General features: G+C 36.3%; 1 protein-coding gene across 1 annotated transcript in view; it reads right to left on the reverse strand.

Moving 5' to 3' along the window:
- THSD7A (thrombospondin type 1 domain containing 7A) overlaps positions 1 to 26,600 on the reverse strand; it is a 267,166-nt gene that overhangs the window by 189,946 nt on the left and 50,620 nt on the right. Inside the window, exon 4 of the mRNA XM_030264733.4 lies at positions 624 to 1,148. Within this exon, the coding sequence (XP_030120593.3) occupies positions 624 to 786 (163 nt within the window). The 5' untranslated portion in view covers positions 787 to 1,148. The remainder of the gene's footprint in view (positions 1 to 623; positions 1,149 to 26,600) is intronic.

Consider the following 26,600-nt stretch of genomic DNA (forward strand, 5'->3'; position numbering starts at 1 on the left):
CTACTGTGGTGCTGAATCCACATAGCCTATTTGCCTTTGGCTCTTTGGTTATGAGATCTGGCATCACTTGGATTATTTCACCTAATCCATCATTAGCTTTCACGTGTCCTATATACCGTGGAATAAGCCTAAATTTAACAAACCCAACTCCCCATCAATTACGACACTGAATATATTACATGTCAGCACAGGACACAAAGATTAGATGTGCTGAATCACATCTTTCTTTGTGAAAATTATATATGTTTAGAGCACTTTTAACGATGCTAACTCTAATTGCAATAATTTTTCTTCTCATTCCAGACAGGCACTACTGCTCTGACCTTTATCAGCTCTGTACAACACAAAGCTAATAAACAAAACTAAAAACCTCAGAAGACACAGAAAATATATAAAAGATCTCAGTAACACTGCCACACTGTCACAAATGTGGAGTTTTTAAATTGTGATGTTTGCCTTGGAATCCTGTAAGATGACCTATTTTCCCCCTATAATCCTGCCAGTAAACATTAGTTATTTAGATTAACTTTCTCCCTCCACGTACACAAAGCACACAAAAAGGTTATTACTTACAACAAAAATTCAACACGCTGCTGCTGTGTTATCACAGCACCCTGACTTACCCGTCTTCCACAAATAGACTGACGAAGTTTGAAATTCACTTTGTGCACGAACGTCCCGGATCCCCAGCAGCAGCAGAAGCACGAGGGTTCCCAGGCAGCGAGCGGGCACGGCAGGAACCCCCGGACCACGGCCGGGAGAAGCGCTCCCCCGGCTCAGCCCCATCCTCCAGCAGCCCGCTGCGGCGCCCAAAACCCGCAGCACCGCCACCAAGCCTTCCTCAAACGATCCTCCCCTCTTCAGAATTTCTTCGCGGGGAGAAAGGGACCGGGAACCTCTCTCCCGCCGCTGTGCATGGCAGTCGGGAAGGAAAAACTGTTTAACACCAGGGAACAATAGAGTCCTCGCTCGCTCTCGCTGCTGCGGCAGCAGCTCCTCGCGCTGGGCTGGCCGCTGCTCCGCGCTCTTCCATTCAGCGCTTATAGCAGTTTTCCATCAGCTACAAGCGAGACAGCTGTCCGCAGGGGGCTCCAGCTGACTGAGCAGGTTATCTTGCTCTGGGAGGCAGCAGCAGTCATTTACACCAGCTGGAGAGAGTGAGAGACAGAGAGAAACAGGGATGAGGAGAAACACAAATAGCCCAGCGCTGTAATCTCAGTGCAGAGTGACTGCAAAAGGCTGGCTTCCCAGACACGTCTCTCCCTGGAATACCCCAAATGACACATACTAAGAAGAAAAGAAGAAATCATCATCAGACATGCTTCAGAAACACAAGTCATTCAACCAGAACAGATATAAACAGAACAATATATAACAATTAAGAGAGCATCAGACATTTGTCCTAGTAATACTATGTACGCTGCATTAACCATTTTGTAAACAACAAAAAAATAAGTGATTACACGTGCATTGAACAAACAATTAAGACCATATGAAGGGAAATTGAAGAAAATGTAGGAAAAAAAAAAGAACACTACCTTGTCTTGCATATTTTTATCCAGTCTATTTCAGGTAATGGCATATAGCTATCTGCTCTGAGGAAAGATGACTATATGTGTATGATAATGTGTATGCATGTGTAAGCCCATCACCTCTATGGTAGATGAAGTGTGCACATAATAGATAACACAAGATAACATCCTTTCTTATCCAGCAAGTATGTACACATATATACATGCATAAACATCAACTGTGTAATTTAAAATAATTTGAAGATCAAGTTATCAATCATTTTACATATGAAAGTACGAAGGATACATTAGGCTGTCAAGATGGTACAAAAACGTAGAGAGACAAAGCTTTTTAGATAGGGATCTTTATCTCTCCCACCCACTAAGCAGTGAACAGACACTGTAACAAGCCTAAAGATTGGGCTTCTGACACCTATCAACTGGGAAGCAAATGAGGAATTTTCAAGAAAACCAATATCATATTCAGAAAGTTTCATTAAAAATGCAAACAAAAATACACAGTCAGAGCAAAGGACCCAGAGTTTAAAAATGATGGAGCTATTGTTGTTTAAAGAAGAAACCTTCAGTCAACCTCTCTCGGGACGCCTGTCATTTTGCACTACCTTCCCAGACTCAGCCTTTTCACATGCATTAGATTAAAATCAGTTGTGATCAAATAATTCCCAAGTCCTTGCCTGTTTAAATATTCTGACATCAGAGCAAATTAGCAATGTTGAAGGTTGCAAATTCGTCTTTGTTTACTTTCCACTCTGTTACGCCTCTAAGAGGGAATTAAAGGCTCAGGGAGCTATAGCACCATGAGGCTGTGATTAAGAGAGATAAGCAAGTGTGGATTACTGTTCCTCAGCTGTTGAAAAACAGGCAACAATCAGGAGATTATAGGTTGATAAGGGATACATAGAAAGCCATGATCTTAACAAATTTATAGCATCCTGATCTAGAACGTGTACCCTCACCTAAACCACTTCAGGAGATACGTTTTATTCACTTCTACATCATGCTGTATTCACTTTAGAAAGCATGGTTTCCTCTTCAGCCTTTGCCTTGTACTAGAGAGAACACTGATATAAACCAAAATTTTTTCTGAGTTCATTGATTTACATCAATCTTAAAGCTACATCTGTGGTTAGGTTAATCACACACACATTATTTAACAGGCTGTGCAGAGGGACTTGAGAATATTCAACATAATAAAAATAATGCCAGCTTCACAATTTATGAAAAATAGGATTAAGAATCTAAGGGTTTAAAGAAGTTTTAAGAACCTCAGGAAACCTATGACAATAGCTGTATTGACTTGCACACTTAAAACATATGTAGCTTATATATTCCTTTGAAAAATTAAGAGTAAAATGTTGGCTTTTTATCCAGAGCTATGCACCAGAGGAAGACAAGTTTATAGAGAGACTAGGGGAAAAGGCACCCTTTTCAGAGTTATTAAATACAATGGATTCTACCTGGAATTTTTAATGAATGTATAAAGAAAGCCTCTGAGAATATTTTGTATGTGACTCAGATCATCTGGAAACATCATCAGGGAACAGATCATCCATGTAGTTCACACAATGAATCAAAGTGGGTTTTGACAGCAGAACAAAGCAGCACCATGAGAGAGGGTAAGCACATGTACACAAACACTCAAATATTTTCTTATATTTATGCAACTATAAAACTGCATACTTTAAAACTAAAATATAGATTATCAAAATAAAATATTTTCACTCTACTTTGTATGTTTTTTTTCAATGAACCACAAAAGAATAATTCTACTTTTTTTTTTTTTTTTGTCAGAAGATACAATGAATTAAAACTGTTTAGAAATAGGTCACAGAGAAAAAAATGGAAGGAATATTTATTATGCAAAAGTATTTGTGCATCTGTAAAAAAAAAAAAAATATTTCTGAAAAGCTGGTTTTGGGACCCACTCAGTCACTTTTGCCATACATGCACTCATCTATTATTCGGGACAGGGAAAGGCCAGTGATTCCCTAGGCCAAAGAGCAGGCTGGTGCCTGAAGACACAAACACCAACAACAACCTCACCAACCTAACTGCAGGTATTAGACTTCTCAAATAAGAGGGAATATATACTGATTTGAAGTTTCAGTTGCTGTCAGCATGCCTTTTTGGGAATGCTGTTGTTCGCAGTTTCCAGTGTGTCTGATGCCCTATTGTCCTCTCCCATTTGCTCCAGTGAACATGGGACCTCCCTCCAGTAAACACTGCACTGGTTCCAGCCTACTGACAATCTTCTAATATATACTTAACAATCATAATTTATCAGTTGTTTATGGCTCAGACATTCCCAAATAAATGGTTAAGTATTTATCAGAAGAAGCCTCTAGACAAAGCATAGAAATAAACTACAACTGACATTAGTATACATATCACAAACTTCATGGTGCAATTGTTGTCCCTTAGAGCACCAACATGCAAGCCTCAGGAGATACAATTATATATTTAGACATAGATGTGGCACTTGTGGGTATGGTTTAGTGATGGACTTAGCAGAGATAGGTCAGTAGCTGAACTCCATGATGTTTAACATCTTTTCCAAACTAAATAATCCTATTATTTTATTTGAAGCACAACAGCTACAAGAAGTCTGTGAACTACTCAAACAAATCATTGACAACTTAGCACCTTTTCATTTTTCTTCAAAAAGTATGACTAACCTCAAAGACCTTTATCAAAATGACAAAGTGTTAGTCATGAAATATTGGAAAAACTTTGCTCACATTTCCTCACATTAAAGAGTTAGAGGATGACAAAGTAAACATGAAATATCTTTTCTTTTTTGGAGAGAGAAATGATAAGATACATATTTCAATATAGAATCAATCTGGCAGTATTCCTCTACTATTAGGCAGTCCCATGCTGACACCCTTGTCATTATGAAAAGCCATGAATCAAAGCTTCAGGATCATATTACCTTATATCCTGATGATGTTGTATTTCTACACATAGTAAGGCCAAAAAGCATGCAAAGACTACTAAATATATACACACATTTGTTGCTGGAGTAAACAATACACAGCAAAGAGCAGTGTTCAGCATCACTTTCATCTGCCTTCAATTTCAGACTGGTCAAGCCAGAAACCTTTAGAGAAGTTTCAGTTAATTTTAGTAAATCTATAGAAGGTGTTTTACAGCCTCTAAAACTGCACCCCACTAAACTGTCTCTGCTTCATGAGTACTAGAATTGTACAAAAAAACCTCCAGAATGAGTACTAGAATAGCACAGATTCTAAAGAGCGAAAAATGTTTTATTTCTTGTGTAGAAAAGTCAAAGTCCTCTTAATCTGAACTGTGCTAGTTTTTATTGATCTCCAAGACTTTTCCAAGATTTTCATATTCTCTTAGTATGAAAGTCTTGGAAAATACTCTCTTAGAAAATAACAAATATTGCCAAAAACAATTAAGTCACCTATCTCCTGTTCACTTAGCTTTATGGTTATAATGAGTTTATTATAGCCCACTGGATAATAGAGCAGCAAATATTTCTGGTAAGTACTTTAAATTTGTAACATGCTGATCTGGTTCTGTTGCTGTATGAAGTAGGATGCCCTTGGATGACCCCATTTCATGGGATGTAGTGACATGGCTGCCCTCCTAACTTACATAGAAGTTAGGAAGATGAAGTGTGTTCCCTTATGTGTATGTTTCCTTGTAATATCCATGATCTAAGTAATTTATATAACAATTAAAATAAGCTTTTCTTCTCTTCGTTTCCTGACAAACTCACAGGCCTAAATTCTAGTTCTGCATTGTGTGAGAGCCTGACATTAAAGAAGATATTTGACTATGGTTGGAAGCATGTTGTAATAATTCTCTTCAGATGGGATCTGCAAGGACTTTTTTAGATATTGAGTACTTCAGGATAGAATAAGCTGAACAGGGCTCTTTTAATTTTTGCTGCACTTAATTCTGGTAGAATTAAGAATTCTACCAGATGCAGAAACAGTCTCTTACTTTTCTTTATATCAGTTCTAGGGATCCTAGTCAGGGAAGCCAAAAAAATATGCTAAACATGAAAAATCTGGGGGAAAAAAAAGTTAATTTTTCAAAATACACTCCCTCCAGTCTTTAAGTCCAAAATTGCACGTGCTGTGCAAAACTTGCAACTGAAGTTATTCTTCAGGAATCCTAAACACACGGCCTCTAGGTGTCACACTCGACCACATCATACTGCGCTCTAAGGGATTTCTCTTTTGCTTCCACAGTAGGTAAGAGGTCTTGATTTTACCTTTTCAGCGTTTTTATGCCACATCCTCTTTGTAAACTTGCCATTTTTAAAACAAACAAACAAAAGCAACCTAGCCTCTTTCATACAAGTAGTACAATTATTTATGGTTTTCCCAGAATAACTGTTTTTGCAAACATTAGAGGTATCATGATGCCTGTCTGTTAAATTTGTTTCATTCTTTTTGATGAATGTGGATTTGGAGAACAAATTATGAACTTTAAGAGTTATATGTGTACGTTGCACAGAAGTAAGAAAGCATTACTTGTACAAAGTGACTGAAGTATATTAATAATGCTCTTCAGTGTTTCCTGGTTATGACAAAAAATTGCTACAAGAAAAAGTTATTTTTGAAAAATTAATTAAGATTCTACTTATATGAATTATTAGAAGCATCTCTTTATCTATTTCTGATTTTATAAATTCTTTGCTTTTATTAAGATAGCAATTTTGGACTGATTTATCTTATTTTAAGGTTTTCGCTTTATTGTTTCATTATGCTGGAGGAGGAAGGGTGGTGTTTGTTTGGTTTTTAATCTATTTCATACCTGTACATTTTCCTAGCCATGCTTTCATTGGTACAGGGTGGGTTTTCAACTGAAAACAAAAAAAAAAAAAAAAAAAAAAAAAAAAAATTGTAGGCGACAAAATCAATATCCTTGGCATTAAATACTCACAGAAAACAAGTATGCTTTTGCTTTGTAAGGAGAGCATGCTCTCCTAGGTACAGCCAGGGAGTATGTCTAGAACTACTTGCTGGAAGATCAAGCTAGAGGAATTCAAGTAAGAAATCAAGGAATTTATCGAGGAGGACACCCAGCTTTGGATCAAGATACATGATGAAAAACTGTATTTACCATCTTTGTTTTCAAGAAAAATGTTAGTTATGACCTGGTAATGTAACCAAAGGCTACTGTGCTAAATAGATCAGTATCACTGTGAAATGCAACAGTCCAAGAACTGAAGAAGGTCAGATTAAAGTCCCTAATTTTACTTTCTGGCTTTAAACTGTGAATGAACAGTTGTCTTTTCTGCCCAGATTACATTGGCTTCAATGCCAACCACATGAAGATGATCCCATCCAAAGATGAGAACTGGCTGAGAAGATCAAAACTGGCTCCATGACTTTTTCTGCCTTAATAAAAACAAAGGGAAAAAATGCACCAGGGAAATGGTGAATTTTTCACTTAAAAGCTTTTGGTATACTCCTGTTTTGAGGAAAAAACTTAACTTTGTTTGTGCTGAGAATGATCACTGTGCTCTTACCACCACAACCTCCAAAGAGAAGCCTGAACAACCTAGAATCTCCTCTGTAATTGTGATACCAGTATGCAGTTGCTTACAGAGTCCTGAGGAGAAACAAAATAAGACTGGGTACAAATGTGGAACATTATGGTGGCCTCTAAGTCACTAGGATAGAAAGTTTGGAAAATAGCGATAGCAAGAGCCAAGAAAACAGGCTGAAATCAGGATAAGAAACCTAACTGGAGAAAAAAAAGAATGCAAGGAAGTAGTGACAACCAGAATTTGTGTGGGTGTGGTATATACTGTTTACTCTTTTAATGCATTAGTCATGGATCTACAGTTTGTATAGGTATGTGACTAAGACTGCACACAGAATGGAACCTCTTTAATCTAACTTTAGTTACATCAGTTTAAGAAGGCCTAATAGGGATTTCACTAATGGACAAAACAAACCTACCCAGTTGACCACAATTGCCATTTAGTTTTTAACGACAAGGCCATTATACTAGATTTTCCAAGAAGTCACCAAAATACAGGAATTATTTGGAACTTTCTAAGTCAAATCTGTTCTTCCAATGCATGCATGTACTTTTGAAATTTGTGTTCCTAAAATCAATGGGAACAGCTAGCCCCCATGTCTCGCACGAACTTAGACTGAAAATAAATGTTTATCTAGACAACAGGCTCACTGGAGAAAAACAGTGGTTAAACTCATTTTAAATACAAATAAGTAATATTATTCACAGGACCTGAAGAACAGGCAGAGAGATTTCAAAGACACAATGGAGACATAAGTACTGAAATCCCTGGCAAAAAGGGAACAGAAAGAAAATGAAATAAACAAAGAAAATCAGTGTCCATTATTGCCTTTGAAAATCCTCTCCAGGGAGAGCTTAGTAATATGCACATACCAAATCACCTTAAACAAAAGCCACCTTCAGTCAATTTTAAAGCTTTTCCTTATTAAAATCCTATTGATTGATCATTCTTCATCTAAATGTGTGACAAGCCAATTTCCATTTTCAAGGAGGGAAATGCTGGTCTTCTTTTTCAGGCCATAAATCACTCAAACATTCTGTTATCAATTCTCAAATTAGTTAAGTAATAGAAATTAATAAGAAAATTAAATAAGACTGATTTCTTTAGTGAGTTGTTTCATTGATGCAGCTTTTTTTAACTTAACCAATACATTCAGTGGTTCCAGAAATGCACAGACTCGGTATTGACAAACACAATATAGGTAGAAATAACTTTTAATAACTTGTTAACTTCGTAAGAGTCCTAATTTATCTGGCCAAAAGTACAGCTCTGTGTTTTGTGCTGGCTTCAGCAGACCAATAAAAAAGAGGAGTGTAACTTCAGTAAAGTGATTAATGTACCTCACATCATTTGGACACAGTGTAAGTTGAGGTGAGATTTAAACCATTCTAAATTAATAAATAAGGTTCAATTGCAATTTGCTAACTAAATAAACCCTAAGATAGAACCCCATTTTATCATTAATAATAATGCTCTGCAGAATTGTAGGCTATAATTAAAGTAACAGCCCTAAAGATAGTATCTTAAAATAAAGCCTCCTTCAGTAATACTATCTAAAACTTCACAAGTCTGTTCCATCTGTCATACTTCCATTATATGGTAGTTGCTTTAACTGGGAGGTGGAAGGCAAATCTGTTCCTACTTATCAATCTTACTATTCAAAATTATAGGTCACTCATTAAAGTCAACTCTGGAGCAAACTACAATGCAAAAAGTAAATCTCAATAAGGAAGGCCACAAATCTAGCAAATTTTAAGTGCATATTAATCAAAGCAAGTTGTCATTTCAAAACACACAGTCTGCAAAATGCTGGGCTGTGTTAAAAAAACCTCCCATTCTCCTAAGCCTCTTCTCCCTCCCCTGCTGCTGAGCACCATCCTCACCTCCATTTCAGGACACCAGTATTTCTATGGCAAATTAAGCAAGTAGCTGTAGAAGAATTTCTCATGGAACAAGGGCATGATATCCTTGATGGTATTTCTTTGCAGGAACTGGACAACCCTGGCCTGCAGATTACAGAGATACTTTAGTTACTTTAGAAGTATTTAGGACATCCTTGAAAAGACATAAGCTTTGTACAAATACAATAGTCAATGCTGGACGCTGAAGACTGTCACGTACTATAACCTGATCAGACACTTGTAGTATAACAGCCAATCAATAAGTGATCTGTATATGTAATCATATTATGTTAGCCAATGAGTGTTAGTTAGCTATTGTATGATGTAAGGCAATAAGGTATAAAACATGACTAAATTAGACAATAAAGGAGGATGACAACTAGCCATATAGGTTTGAGCGTCATTTCTCTGGCTGGCTCACCATGGGACCCTCTTCAAGTAGCCAAACCTGTGCACCAAGATACCTGATATCACAACCACATATAATTTAATTTTCTGCATATACATCACAATGCATTTAATACAGTCTGTGTGCTGCTGAAAAATGTGTCCTATATTATCAGTATTAGCATTACAACTAAAGCCTCATTAAAAGGGATCAAACAAAGCTTAAGGTGATGCAACATTTTCAGGATGGGAAAACATTCATGTAATTGCATCATTGCTTTTCCCTGTGATGACAAAAGATAATACAGTGAGTTTTCTCCAATCATTATTACATTTGTGTATCTGAAAATAGGATTACAAGTTTTCCAATTAACTGTTAGTGTGAGCTCTGGTACTTCCACAGGTTTTTCCCATGAGACTCAAAACTAACTTTGGTCTAAATAACTGACAGTGGCAGCTATACACTCTCTGCAGAATATAAGACAGCTTCACCAGATATACTGCTCACTGAAGGAAGAAATGGTGTGGAGGAGATTCTCAGCGACTGAACTATTATTGAAATATTAGAGAAAACTGCAGTTAGATGAATAGAGCATGATTTCCCTGGGACAAGGAAATTTAATTCACACAGATAATGTGAGGTGTAGAGCATCAAAAATTTGAAGCATGACTTTGAAACCACAATGGCAATGCTTGAATGATGCTGAGTTCAGGCAAAACAACAACCTGAGTCCAGGTAAATAGCTAGACATGATTTACTAGTTTATGTATAAAGCAAAAATCAAACTTCACATAAAAACCTGTTTCCTAGATGTATAGATAGAAGAAAAATGTTATTATGCTTTCAAATTAATGATTTAAATGCACATATTAAAATTAATATGTTAGCTAGATACTAACACAATTTATGTCATCTTGAATTCTCTTAGCCCCCATTTATAAATACAGCTACAACACACAACTTCATTTGTCTGGCTAATATATCAGTGCCTAAGTATAAGGTTAGTTTTCTAAGACATCCCACACAGTGAAAGGAAAATAGCAATTTTTGCAGTATGTTGCAAAATACTCTCACCACCAGGTCCACTTCCACCCACTTCCTGCAGACACTTCTACATATGCTCAAATATTAATGTCTCCATCAGACAGATTGGCTCAGAGGTATTTTCAATCCTTGAATATGTACAAAAGCTATTACTAGAATATTACAATTTAGTATTTTTCTTTATCAACTCCAAAACCAAATAACTCAGACTTTCACATGAAGAAATATGAAAAAAACAAAAAATATATTCTGTTTCCTCCAAAAGCTGTTAGAAAACCATTATAAGTAACCTGCTTTGGAAACCTTAGAGGATAACTGAATGTTAAATCCCCAGATCATTTTAGTCCTTTCGTCTTTCTACAGATATACAAGCAAAACCATAACATATGTAAAGTTTGCCCAAATCTGATTATTGTACATGATCTTATCTAAAGAAGGTAAATATCTTATGGACTTTGATTACATCTTAAATACTGGTACTCACTGAATAACAGGAAACATTTTACCTCAGTAAGGCTTAAGGAGGGTGCAATTCAATAAATTCAACTCCTGTAAAGCCACAGGGTTGCCATAGCAAAGTACTATACTGACAGGATTCAGGAAAAGAGCTCCATTATGTCAAACACTTTAAACATGCATATGCCTACACCAAATCCTCTCTCTGTCAATAACTGGTTGACTGGCAGCCAACAAAATGCTTGCTTTCCAACCTTTTGGATCAAGATTTTTTTTTTTAATGTAAAACTTAACTATATTGAGTTATTTAATTGCAGTGATCTCTGAGAAAAATTATTCTTGATTTGCAGATAGGCAGTTTGACAGGGTTTCCTCTAAACTCCCAATACTTAATTTTCATATCTGAAGGGACTGGTGAAGTACAAGAAAGGTTTCCTGCTTCTGTTAAGAGTTCAGGTTTCTGACTCCATATCCTAAGTTTTCTAAGTGCATACAAAGTTTTGACATAGGGAAGAAACACACACCTTGAACCTTTGGTGGAAAGGAGGAAAAAAAATCTTCCAATCTCTCTTACATGTAAGCACGATGAAAATTGCTATTATTTTTGGTCAGGACAAAATATCTTCTTTCCACCAAACATTTAAAATTTTCAAGGAGATCTATTACAGGGAGGTTTTCACAGTGCTGTCTTTGTAAGAAACTCTACAGAAAGAAAAATAATTTGCAATGTTAATAGGGGATGGCATTTTCACTAAATTCACGGTTGATACATAATTCAGAAATCCACTCTCATTTTTTTCCCATTTGAAAAAAATAATAAAATTGTACTAATTCCCTTTCTCTTCTGTGTTTCATATTCTGTTTCAGGTTCCCATGCTTATGCTAATCTATAATTTCAAGTAGTGATCTTCACACAATATCACAATGAAACAATCAAAAATGTTTCTTTGGCTTTGTATAATGGAATACAGAAGACTCTATTCATTTTATTTCAGAATGGATCATTAGCCACTGTATTCTTAAACCATTTAAGAGAAATAATTTGAAATCAAACAATAAATAAACCTAATGTATACCTCTAAGCAGAAAATAATTAAAACAGATAGCAAACATTTGCTTTATTGTTTCTTTCCCCCCCTAAATTATGATTTTTGCAACAGTTCTTAAAAGGCTTTCACTTAAACTGCACTGCAAAAAATGAAATCATATTCATTGTATGCTCTTCATTAACTCAACTGATGGTGTTTTAATTCCTACAACATACAGAGTCTGATGTTCTTTTTGCAATTTGACATAGCTAGTGTGTGCTGAGAATAATTAGCTTCACTATTGCAGAACAAATGGGTTTTTTGCAAAGCACACACACACACCATTTTTTAACAAAGATTATTGGAAAACTTTGAAGGTATTTCTTGTCTTACACAGAAGCAACTCTTTCATTATTAATTAACTTTTCTGTATCCTGATTTTCCCCAATGAACTAATAATCCATGTTCTATCTGCTGATAAAAAGAGAACTAAAAGATTTCACTTAGCACAAGTGTTATGTCTGGTCTACTGAAACATATTAGATTATAAATAGTAAATGCAATTTTAAAAAACGAAGGATTAACCAGAGAGACAGGCAAGGAAATTCATTACAACTTACCAATTCATTACAATTTTGCTATAGATTATTAAACTATGATGATATATTGCCTAAGACTCCCCATAGAAAGCCAAACACTACACTTATAGTTTGGTGAACGTATTATGTTAACATATGTGGGTATATAAATAAACAGTTACAATTTTCAAAAATATTGCTCTACTCAATCTATTCTCAGAACTACAATATGGTATCCATGATGTGACATCTTTATGTTATAATGTTATGAACATCAGTACAGGCTGTGAATCGGCAAGTGCCACGATGACACCTGAAAGTCAGTAAAGGGGCAGCCTGATGGCACTGTGGGCTGATTTCACTGGTGTTCTGTGTTTGCCTGGCTAACACACACACACACACACACACACACACACAGAGATGGTGGGGAAGTACAAGTTAGGCACAGGGTCAGCAGCTTGCAGATGCAGAGTGCCCAAATTTGGACAAGCGCAGGAAGCTGTCGCTAATCCACTGTTCAAAGCCTGCCTCTGGGACCAGCTAGAGAGAACTGTGAGTTCTCTCCTCTCCCAGCTCAGCTCTGCCAACTCACTGCCGTGCTAAGTGGGGCACATGTCAGGTAACTTTCAAGATATGCATGTTTGTGTTTGCAACATTAGATTTCCTGCACAGAGCCCATCCCTCCTTCTTTGGTCCACTAACAAATTGAGCACAACAGCACTCTATTGTCTAGAGTTCAACTCCTCCTCTCCCCATCGCAACACAATCAGAATTTTCACACCAAATGCTGGTACTTTTTGTTCCCCATGCCAGAAGTAACATTTTGACCTTCATGTATTCCCTAAAAGCCTAAAGGAAGACAAATACTCCTACAGTCCAAGAAGAACAACTGGAATATCTCTTATTCCTTATCCCCCACACCAATGATATATCCAAGGTGTTTTTGCAGAATTAGTATCATTAATCTCTTACTATAACAGTGTCACTGTGTAGCCTCCACGAGTTAGACCTAGTCATTGGCATTTAGGCCAATCATACCTCCTTGAATATCTTTCAGATGGCAGAATGCAGTTACTGTGATATTAAAAAAAAAAAAATGCAATGCTAATGTTGCATCCAGAAGCAGTAATTAGGGTGAGTTTTTTCTCTGACTAAAATATGAGTATCATTATCATGGAATACAGCAGTAATCCCAGCCTATTCTCATAAAGTTTCAAATTACTTGGACAAGAACAAGAGAAACAAACTCCCAACAATAAATGAGAACTATTTATAGAACTGAATAGAGTCTTCAGACACAGAAACAGAAACACCAACCTGAGCGAGGGACAGAGCTAAACTGAGTTGACAGTGCTGAGATTTAGCCATCTGTACATAAAACTAGCAAAACAAATCTATTTTTTCTGTAACACTCTACAACTCTACAGACCAGGTAAGAAGTTTAGAAACACAACCAAAACATAAATGAAACAAAACCAAAACATAAACAAAACAACCACAACAACAAAAACAGAAACAAAACTTCAAAACCCAACCCAATCCTAAACCAAAGGCCCCTAAGCCCCAAACCCACCCAGACAAGCACAATGGTGGCAGGTGAGCACAGTCACCCACCTGAGCCAGGCCCTCAGCACACGAGGTACTGCCCCCAATGCTGAGACGAACACTAACCCTCAGCACCTTGGACAGCGGCTTTGGAGAAACGCTGTCGACGTCAAACCCTTTTCTGTTTCTATTTGTTCATTTAATAGAGCCCAGGGACCATCTTGACAGCTTACTCCTTATTCTTACATCAACATTAGGTAGTTAATACACATGCACAGCTAGTAAAACATAGATGAACCGGGATAAGCTTTAGGTCATCCCTTCCTTGGTACAGAAACCATCAAAGCCTAAGATTATGCTATATCTTTTTTTTACATACATCAGGTAGACACTGTAAAATTATAACCCTTAAAACTTCCTAACTATTTTAGAGGAAATAAAATATTGTCTTTGAGATGTAGCCCTGTTGTCCACGGAAGTCAAATTATTTCTTTAGCTATTTCCCCTTGATACGTCAGAAGAATTCATACTACCAAATGAACACAAAATAAATTGAGCTGGATTAAATTAATTAGAATAATAGAATCACAGAATATTCAGAATTTGAAGGGACCCACAAGGAGCACTAAGTCCAACTCCTGGTCCAAAAATTACACCATGTGCATAAGAGCATTGCCTGAAAGCTTCATGAACTCTGCCAGGCTTGGTGCTGTGATAACTTTCCTGTGAGGCCTGATCCATCACCCACCCTCTTGGATAGGAACATTTTTCTAATATCCAGCTTAAGAATGCCCTTTCACTGTGTCCTGCTATTCCCTTGAGTCTAGTCACTGCTAATCAGAGAGAAGAGATCAGTGCCTGCCCCTCCAGTTTCCCTCATGAGGATGCTGCAGACTATGATGAGATACTCATACTTGATAAAAAATTTATTAAGAATACAATTGTTTTAGCAGAGGTGAGAATATTATATACACTTGCATCCTGATTAATGAAATAAAATATTATCAAAGTTGTGAGAGTTTATGGAGAGGGAGAACAGAAATCCAAATCAGTACCATATCAGTGAATCCACCTTTAAAAAACAGAAGAAAAGCCCAGCATAGTAGAACAAGATTGTTTGCAGGGTCTTCCCTTGGATTGCAAAATTTGTCACATTTATAATAAAACATTATGCTACTTCTAAGATGAAAGGAAAGGGGGAAAGGTAGGGAAAGGGAAAGTTATGGGAAAGGGAAAGTTATTATTTTAACAATGTGAAACAATTGCGATTTTATTGACCCAGTTTAAATTGTTATTCTTAAAGCCAGTGTAAGCACAGTGAAATTTAAGCTTCTAATTATCATGTAGATTATACTTAGATGAGACCTAGGAGAAATTTTGCTCATGTTCACTGCAAGAAATCAATATAAAACCAAAAGAAAAAACTATTTCAAAGATGATCTTAAAAATAGACTTAAAAATTACTATTTGGATCCACCTGCAGGCCATTTCAGAAATACTGTAGCTGAGGGGATGAGACAGCAGGGAAACCCATTCAAGCTGATCCAATTTAGATATGCAAATTTTATCTCGTGTGTTTGAAAAGAACATTATGGCACAGGATAATTTGCACCTTGAGTTCCAAAGAATAATATTTCTAATCTAATGAAAACATGCCTCCATTGTTCACTTTCCCACTCTCCAGGTTCAGGCCAATCTACTGCTCTCCTACTTATTTGAAACTGCCCATGAATTTTTTTTTTCCATATTTGAAACTATAAATTAACACTAAAACAAAACAACACCAAACCCACAAAAAAGGGGAAAGAGATATTAATTTTTGTAGTTACCTGAAAAAAGCAATGTTACAAGTGGCTGGGTGATGAATGCTACAACCTACAATAGCAATGGGCCTAATATAATTTCCACTCTAGGGATGAAATGCTAAATGAAACAACTGCAGTTTAAGATTACATGTTTGACACAGTGTACTGTTAACTTTATTTTGTCTTTATTTTTCCAAATAGTGATATTAGCTTAGTGGTAAATTTTTGCAAAAGCTGCACATGGTTTGGGATGTTTCAGTGGGAACACCATTTCTAAATCACATTAACAGACACATAAATTCATACTGAAGCAAATGAAAATATGTGAACTACAGTACCAGAAGTGTAACTTGTACCTAAGTAACACTTATTATTATCATACAATTCTATAATTTTAAACCCCAAAAGAAACACATTTAAATCACTCAATACATAAAAATTAAAGTGTAAATTAAAATGTTGAAATCATTGAAAAAAAAAACCTTGTTTTTTTTTGAAATTCACATTTCAGATGTGCCTTTAATTTAAAAGGGCAATGATGCAGCTACACTATGTTAAGAAGCATATTTTGAGGTAAATTTAATATCTTTGTGGAACCCCTCCCATTTCAAACAGGTACAAGACTTATCTCACATTCATCCACTCTGCTCACAGTGGTAATAAAACAACTAACACTAAGCATTACTGAAGGTAACAGTTTCAAGTCCTTTAGCTATTAACCCAACTATACTTGACAGTCCATTAACAAAGGTTAAAAAAGAAAAACAAAGACTTTAGAAAGAAGTTACTTCCAGACATTTACTACATATAGCTAGTCAGACTGACAGGTTATTAAAATGACGGCTCTCCAACTACGAATCCCAAACAGGAGAGATGGGTAGCAACAGAAATACGGAAACTTAAATTCCAGGAGTATGTCTGCCTCCATCACACTGCCTCTCTTAGTTATTTAGTAAAGATCAAAGGAATTTTGTAATATGTAAACTTCATAGTTATATTGTAATGACACCATAACCACAGGTCATGGAAACAAAAATACAATCAGAAGACAGATCAGCAAATAAAAGGTTAATCTGCTGAAAATGAGCAATCGAGGACTCCTCCTCTGCTCTTCATGCAAAACAATTACTGGAATGGACCCAGTCCTGATATTAGTGGGAGCTGGCACAGACTGTGAATCAGGAAATCAGCACAGGAAAAGTGCAAGACCTACGCTTGTGCTGTCCAAAACAGAAGAGCCACAAAAATAACTTCATGACAGTAAGTTTGAACCACCCCATTAAATAGTGCAAAAGAATGAGAGTTCTGAGGGTGCTGCGCTGCCATGGCTGGTGGGACAATGAAGGAGCTGCAGGGGCTCAGCAGCAGGCAAGGCTGTGGCTGTGCTAAAAGAGCCCAAATGGGAGGGGGCCTGGAACTGGAAATGCAGCAGGAAACCTTCCACTGTCCATCAGATGACAGCCAAACCTGCAGTGTGCTAGAGAGGCTGGACCTCGGCTTTAGAGGAGATACTGCTCTACCACAAAGTTTTATATTAATAGTACCTTCATAAAACATCTCTTTATTTTGTGCCTGATTCCAAATTGCTACCTTAACCAGAGTGGAAGTCTGATAAACATGTAAGGAAAACTGAGGAAATTAAAATACTTCACAATTGATGAAGCCATTCAGAAATTTTCACACTTCTAAAGGGCACAGAGGAGCTAAGTTATAAGAGCACTCCATGTGTATGGGTTAAAGAATTAATTTGAATCATTCACTTTGATTAATTGGAATAAAAAGCACTTAGCCACATGGTTGCAATAAGAACTACCTTCATCATTCTAGCATCCCTCAACTGCTTTCTTCCTCACCTCTGCAATTAGATTGCCCTCAGCTGGGACTTGCATGGCTGTGATGCAGGATTTTGAACACAGAAATGCTTTAGGTAAATGAATAATTTCAAAAATAAAAAATGGGGTTTTTTGTGCATATTAAAGTTTATAAAAGATTAGGCTTCGAGACATTTCAGTCAGAACTAGGATTCAGAAACTACCAAAATAACACATTTTTATACAACCCGTGAGCTGTATTAGCAAAACATGTATCTTATTACGTGTCACAATTTGCATTTCTTCTATTTAGACATCTCCTTGATATAATTTCATTTATACAGTAGGTTAATTCTTTCTTGTAATTATATTTTTCAAAATCCTGTTACAATTAACACTTTCCTTTCTTAGTTTAAATATAGCCCTCCCTTTCCTGTTAAATGTGCTTTCCAAGTAGATTGGAACATTAATTTCCTCTGTATATTTGTCATAGGGCAAGGAAAGAGTAAGACCCAAGATTTAAAAACAAATCCTTTGACAGGAAACAAACTCCTCAACTGAACTAATAGGTTACTTAAAATTTATTATACCAACTTATGTAAGTAGCAAAACTCCAAACCACAGTTAAGGGGGAGGAAAATTCCTCTGGGAAAAAAAGTGAGGAAAAAAATCATCTTTAAAACAGATTTCACAGATCCACCTATTACATATTAGTTTGTGGTAAAAATAAAAGAAGGAAGGTGGATGTAGAAGCAGACAGATTTTCATTAATTGCAACTGTATTCTGTGTTTCAACATACATCATAAATAAAAAAGGAAATTCAACACATTCAGAGTGTTTCTAAACAAAGCTTTCCTTTACTTCAGTCCTCTTTCCTGTCATTTAAAAATTATCCTTCTAAGAATAAATCCTGAAATCTTTCCTTGAACTCCAGCGAGAGACTTATTCCAAGTTGAAAGACAAGAATTTGAATTAGATAAGTCAAAACTCTTGTTATAGCTACTACTTTGGTATTTTATGTGGTTCTTAATTTGGAATAGCTGTTCACCAATTCACAATAGCTGCCCACCATTGCCTTTCAAACCTACCAGATTGTCCAGCCATAAGAACATTTGCAGCCCAGTAAATATTTGCAGAATAGCCTCTGTTTTGGTGATTAACAATCCATAAAGAGATTTTAAGCAAAGCTGTCAGTTTAATCTAGAAGGGCTTTGCTTCCAGTATGCCAGACTGAGTCCGACAGTTTTAGTAGCAAGGCAATGATGCAGCTACAGCATCTGAACTAAGGCAGTGCATTTTTAAGAACCCAGGGGAGTTACAGCCCCATTTACTCCATCTGTGATACACCATGGAGGAAAGAGAAGCAAGGTTTACTATGTACTTATCTACAAAATATGTTGTCAAGCAGTTATTTTAAGTACACAGAAATAAGTAGAATGCTTAGAAGGTGTAATAAAACATCTGGAATATGATTATTTCCAGCACAAATAAGCAATATTTTCATATTCTGACATGAAGTGTTTTTATAACAGCATTCAATGATTCCATGTAATTTCTGAGACCAATAGCTTTCATTAGAGCTGACAGCACATTTCTTCATTGTGAAGCCACAAAGGTTTGCCCTTTTATAAATAAGCAGACCATTGAGGCCAAACCAAGATAAGACCTCCAAGATCATTCAGAGCAATATCTGGGTGATTCTTGCCCTGCTCTAGCTTTTACCTTCTGCTTTTCCATTCACTATTGCACTAGCACAGGGCTGGATATAAGAGAAGTTCCTCCTGGCTTTATAAAGCAGGACTTCACAATACTTACATATTTACCTTACAGTACTCCCCAGCTAAGGACATCTGTCCTTACCTGTGCCTTTGGTGAAGGGTTATACTACCCTGGCAGCAATCTGACCCCAATGGACAGCCCTCAACTCCTAACTTAGGGTGATAAACAACAGAACTTGATATATACAATGCATTTTCTAAAATAAAGCAGAGCAAAACCCTTTTTTTCATTTAACACAATTAGAGAAATGAACAAAACAAAATTCTTACCTTCTACAATAAACTTGAAAGTGCTCTCCCAACATTAGCAAAGGTGATTAACCCTAAATATTTTCAAATTAAATTTGTCATCAACCTGTTGGCAGCAGAAAGACTGAATTCTAATTTAATGTAGTCACAGTATATGTCAGAATTTGACCTATTTTCTCGAGATTGAAGTGAACATGGTATGCTTAAGTAGACTGCTTAGATATTGGCTCTAATACCCAGCAAGCTCAAGTGAATATGCACTAATAAATCTGCAACAGAAAAGCTGTGTTATAGTAAAGTGAACTGATCTACCATCATATCTCAATGTTTTCAGTTTGATATTACCTTAGAATTTATTTTTACCCTAAAATAATAGATCATCTGAAAAGAAAGAGACAATGAGGGAAAATTACCCAAAACAATGGTTGAAATAACCTTATTTTTGTGGAACACCTCATAAACTGGTCATATTATTGGTTATTTCTGGATATTTTTACTAAAGAGGCTGACCACTTCCTACATGCCATCACAGAATTTTAAAATTTTACTGAGTTTTACAGTGTACTCTGAAGAATAAAGGAATGTAAAAAATGTTCAATTATTGGCAGAATTAGTCTGAACACACTACAGATATTTTCTTTCAGAAATCTAATACTCAGAAGATTTACTTTTTGGACCTGTAGTTCATTTATTTTCAGCAGGTATAGACTTTGAAAAATCAACAGTGTTGATTCCAAACTGTGTTGTGGAAGCACATATAAATTAAAATGGATTCATATAACTCCATCATTACACCAAGAGCTTGTTGTTGGGTTTTTTTTTTGTCTAGTTTATGAAAAATATCAGACAGTTCAAGTATGGCATTATGTTAGTACAATGTGTTCCTGGAGAGTTCTCATACTTATCTCTCATTGTTGTTTCAATATCTATCATTTCATTATCAAAACTGCTGCCAGGGAGGCATGAAAGTTAATGGAACACATGTGCTAATCCTGAAAAGACAGATTGACACTTCGAATTACAGATAAAAGCAAAAGAGGAACATATGATCAGACAATTTATTGTGAGGGACTGAGAAAAAAAAAAAACACTAAAAAGAAATCAAAATCCATACAGATTTTTTGCTAGTGCTGGAATGTCTATTTGTAGTCCTGACTTCTATGACTTTACTGAAAAAAAATATATGAGCACTGAGGCAAGGAATCACTGTAACACAGAAAACAGATAAAAAATACAGAGATGGATTTATTAGCCATAAACCAGAAGTCCTACAGAATTATACAGTGCTTTAATTAATTTATAGTCCAAGAAAACTATATACTATACTATATAAAGTAAAAACTTTATATATTTATATATATATAACTTATATATATTACTAGCACCCATGGACATGCTTCTCCTTAAGATTCAGTTATCAAAAAGTGTGCAGGTTCTTGTTTCATGCAGAAAACCAGAAAAATAATGATGCTAACATGAATTACAAAAAGAAACCACTAAATATTACCAAAGCAAGCAAAAGTAAGAGAACTCAATGTTTAACTTAAATACATATGGTTCTATTCATATAGTAGTCATTAAACAGTAGACAGAAAATATTTAGCTGTACAAGAAAGGTCTGAGATTAATTACAGACTGAATATGTATAACAAATACCTCTAGAGCTATTTTGTAATTCACCTTGCATTGCAAGAAGATTTATTTATTATTTCATTTTCCTGGTTATTCCCCTGCATTTATATATATATGCATGTTTCCTGTATGTAGGCTCCTCAGGGAGGCTAGTTGGCAGACATGGAAGCCAAGCCTAAACACCAGTAAAAGGAAATACTATCTGAATGGGATACTTCTATAAAGTGTGCTCAGAAGTAGCATTCTCAATCACTATATGAAGGCAGACAAGAGCTGGAAATTACTATTTGCTCACCCTTCAGTGTGTACCTGCCTTATTTCTAAAACCAGCAAAACAAAACCAAAAATATATGCTTGCAAGAATAATTTCAAACATATTACAGATATAACATGAAGACGCTAATTTGGATTACACAATAAAATGTCAACAGAACTATCTTCCTTTGTTTGTTTACACTTCCTTGCATCTTTCAGTTAAAAGTTTGTAGTTTAATCCTTGGGAAAATATATGCTCTATCTCTATTAGGACTTCATTCTACTTTTCTTAATTAATTACCAATTCCAGTTATTTACCAAAAACTAACTTACCTTATGCATATTTAACAACTTTACACATGTGTTTATAAATACAGTGCTTGAAAGCACACTTTTATGGTGGACATTTGTGAGGAAGGGTGGTGGCATGGTGAGTGCTGTGGTCACCTGGCCACCGAGGGAGATGCTGGGGAGGAAGGCACTTGTGATGGCTTTTAGGGCACCAGCATCTGAGGGTGATGGGGCATGTGACCAGGCAGCACACCTTGGTCAACACCTGAGTTCAGCACACAGCACCAGGAGCAGATCTCTACAGCAAAGCAGAATCTTCCAGCAGGGCAGGAACACACCTGCAGGCTGAGCCTTGGCCACCTCAGCCACACGCTCAAAGCTGCCAGGTGCACTCCTGTCCTGGGCAGCACAGAGCTCTCGGCAGTTCTGGCTGTTTGCTAAACCCTTCAACTCTTCCAAACTTCCTTACACAGACAGGATAAAAATTTGTGCCAAAGTACACAAGAGGACTCCTCCTTTTCATGACTAAACATCTATTCATTTGTAAAGGGAGGTTAAATACTTGAGAGCTATTGAGGGAGATAATGGTGAAACATTTCAGTGTGCAAATCTAGTGCCAAATCCCCTTCTGTGCATATACACGTGTCAGCAGTATGTGCAGCAAGCAAAGTTTCAAGACTCAGCACTCCTGCAGAATCTGGAATAAGTGCTTGTCCTTGCAAATTCCAGCAGAAACAATATAAAAGCAGGAACAGAATAACTAAGAAATCACATCAAACTACAGCATTTGAGCACTTTTAATTACCAAAAAGGATACCTTTTCCACTTCCAATTCTGTTCTGAATACAAATATGAGCTGAATTATTAACAAGAAGTGTTATCAAAGCTCTTAAGCTTTCAAAACGGTATTTCCATGGAATTTTCATGGAATTTCCATGGGTCAGGAGGATACACACCACAATACAGCACTTAAGTTTCCTTTCCTCTCTGACATAACAGTAAATAGATCTAAATTGTTAAATTAATTTTAGCATCTCACACATCCAATTAGCTCAAGGTGTTAAAATGAATAGTTCAAAACAGCAGAAGAAACCCAAGTGGTCAATACATGCCTGATCACTTGGGGCTCACATCCTTTTATTGTAGTCAACAAAAGAGTAGAAATCAACAGAAAATATTATTCTTAAATTCCAAAGTTCTCTGTTTCACCTCCTACCATGGACATTTTAAAGCTACCACAACCTGTCCATTGATGTTATATCTTGTACTTTTCATGAATAAATATTCTTTCAACTACTTCAGTCCTGCATTTTGAACTTTATTGACAGTTACATTTTCCACAAAAATGCAAAGGACACAGATACTTCAATACTTCAATATTATTATAAAGGAGGAAAAAATCCTTTCCTTGTTTCAAGACTGACCAGGAAGACCTTCCTCCATGCATTTTAATAATTTCTCTTAAATTTGAAATGTGTTGACTAAAAATTTTAGGTGATATAGAAGCCTACTTGCCAGCTGATGCACAAACACAGCATCAGCTGGCAGCTACCAGCATCCCATTGCTTATTTTCACTAAGTCACCAAAGCTCTATTATTTTACTAGATTGCATATTCATGGTATTAACACTTCAACTCATACAGAAGATCTCAATATTCTCATTTAAAAGTATAAACTCATTACATTTCAATATCCAAACTATATTAAAATTTAAAAACAACATAAGGCTTTTAGAAGTTCACTATTTAATCAAATAACTTTAACAAAGGTGAAAAGAACAATGTCTAGTTTAACCTGGGTATGTAAGCAGTCACTTTAAAATACTTGTACCTCCTGTAAGATTATTCCCTTGAAGTATATAAATAAGCCTCAACATCTGTGTGGAAAGGTACATGAACAAATACAAAAACAAAGCTTAGAACAAATACTTCTGAAGGGGAGAAAGTTGAGGAGGATGGGTCAGAACCACTCTTCAGAACTTATCACCCTTCCCTCCAAAATACCAGTTAAAAGCTTACTGCAATTTATTAGGACTGGGGTTGCTTCTCAAGCTTACATTAATTGTATCCAGGATAGAAAATGGCTACAGAAATCTGCTCAGCTTTTGTTTGAAAGAACTCTTTTCTTCACATATCTGTTCAATCACATCTGCACAGAATGTTCTGAAACAGAAGTTACACAATCCAGTCTCACCTGCAATCTGAGAGTTCAAAGATAAACAGCATTTTTCAGCATAAATCAGTCAAACATACAATGCATTTGATTTCTTTTTCTCTATTAATCAAGTGCATGAACTTTCATACTGCTATGCTGGGAAGAATGAGTATAATTTTCTTTCAACTATTTCAGAAGTATATGCATTTTTGATGGAAATGTGCAGTATTGCACTGCCTGTGGTGTTCTGAATACATATCTTGAATAGGGTTCATCAGTGTCCATTGTTGTTAACTACATTTCAGCTATATTTCATTACAGTCAATAAATTCCTAGTTAATAAGATACAATTTATCTTGCCTGGAAGAATATTTCTAAAACCAGTCAGAAGAATCTTACCTTAAAATATCAAAATACACTTTGAATATAGAAGAAGTGCCATATTATAAACTCAGCTACAGACACCTAAATTAGATTAGGCCCATGTTATCTGGCTTCCAGACTTGTAGTATGTTCCTTCCTTCTGTAACAATAAAAAAATCTTATTTATATGGTAATTACAGTTCTTCAGCACCTCCATTCATAAAGCACTCTATTCCCTGTTCTCATGCTTTTTATAATGTTCTCTTTCAGCCAATCACTGTTTTGGACTGAGAAACATTTACAAAATTTGGACCATAAACATGTAATAGTTTCCAGGTCATCTTGAAGCTTTCTTACACTTCCAGTACGACACACAACTGTAGTGATCTGGCTAGGCAGAGAAGAGAACAGCCTCTGCACCCTGCCAACAATAATGAAACACAGAGAAACACAGATGCCACAGCCAAGCAAATCTGAATCCAGGCTGGAATGTAGCTTTGAGAGCTTAGGGTTGGGCTCTATGGGATAATATGTGCATACTACCACCCAGCAAGGCAATGATTTTTATTATACTAATTGAAGTTATTGTCATCATACATAAAGCTCCCCCATTTGACCATAACCAAAGTGCATAACGCAAGACATTTGTCAGGGATAGAACTTTCCTTACCACCAAAAGCTGTTCTATAACTTTTATACAACACTCCCCTCCCGAAACAAACCCCATCAAGTATTTCAAAAGGAAACAAACTGAAATAATTATTAGTTAAATAATTAAAAAATCAAACTCTTCACCGAAAGAAGAGATTCATGAAATTAAAAGTATGGAGTTACAGAATCTCAGCTCAGCCTTGGAATTATCAAATCCCAACCCAGTTTATCAGTGTCCACTACTACACAGAGGGACTTGTACTCCTCACACCACATCTCTGACTACCTGCAAAATATGTTGCCTCAGAGTTTCACATGTTCCTAGGATTTACTGGGCCAGATTTTGCTTGGTGATTACCAAACTTTAAACTCCCCCAGGTATTTCCATAGCTCCACATGTGATCCATTCCAGTTTTCAAAAACACATTTATTTTAACAGAATATTTTCAGCCCCCTATATTTATTCCCCGTCTGAAGGAATTTATGCCTCTTATACCAAGTAATACTAAAGATTGCTATCAATTAAATAAACAGGGAGTTTTGCAGTTTCCTCAAGCAATATTGATGTGATATTTTTCTACATCTTCTCCTGCTCTTCTGCAGGCTTTTAAACTATCAACATCAATCACTGAGAACACTTCCAGTATTGATTCCACAGATTAAAACATGTCTTTTAGTCTGTCTACTAAATGCTGACTTTTAGTCTTTCCTACACTATTTCACAGCCAGAGACTGAACTAATATTTGTCAAACTGGCTGCTCTTGAGGAGTTACTTCTTCTTCTCCAACTCCCTAAGCCCTCTCTAGAGTCACTGTTTTCCTCAGACAAGAATTCAGGAGCTCTCTGAAAAGAAGGCCTGAACTTCTTGCTTCTAGAGGCATAATTTTGACTTTATTAGACCAAATCACACTTTAATTGCATAAATCCATAATACCAGCCAGTCCAGATTATTCTGCAACTCTAAAACATGAGCTATCAACTGTAAATTTCATGGGTGCTGATTTTGAAAATTAAAGTCATTCTATTATGTAAAATATAAAAGATCACTGTTTCCTAAAAAAGGTCTGTACAACATAAACAACACAATTCATCAATGATCCCAGGTTTGGGTTTTTTTGCAGTGTGACCAAAAACAGACTTTTCAATTCAGTTGATGCATATTCCTTCATAGTTTTATTTCTCACTTCTTGGTAGATACTAAACTCCTATTTAGAATTCCACTAGGCACTTCCCATGTCTTATCAAAGCCTCATCTTTATCAGATAATATTATAATACCTTAGAGGGTATATACAACACATATAAAATAGGGTATAAAATACATAAAATTGAGGTTTAACTAGACCAAATGCAAGGTTCAGTATCTGGGTGGGGGTAACCCCCAGTATCAACACAGGCTGGGAGATGAGCAGGTTGAGAGCAGCCCTGATGAGGGCTTGGGGGTCCTGGTGGATGAAAGGCTGGACATGACCCAGCCATGGGCACTCAACCAGCTCAGAAAGCCAAACATGTCCCAAGCTGCATCCAAAGCAGCATGGGCAGCAGGGCAGGGGAGGGGATTCTGCCCCTCTGCTTTGCCCAACCCCACCCACAGTGCTGCATCAGCTCTG

The sequence above is a fragment of the Taeniopygia guttata genome, chromosome 2, assembly GCF_048771995.1.
Source record: "Taeniopygia guttata chromosome 2, bTaeGut7.mat, whole genome shotgun sequence".
In the NCBI taxonomy this organism is placed as follows: domain Eukaryota; kingdom Metazoa; phylum Chordata; class Aves; order Passeriformes; family Estrildidae; genus Taeniopygia; species Taeniopygia guttata.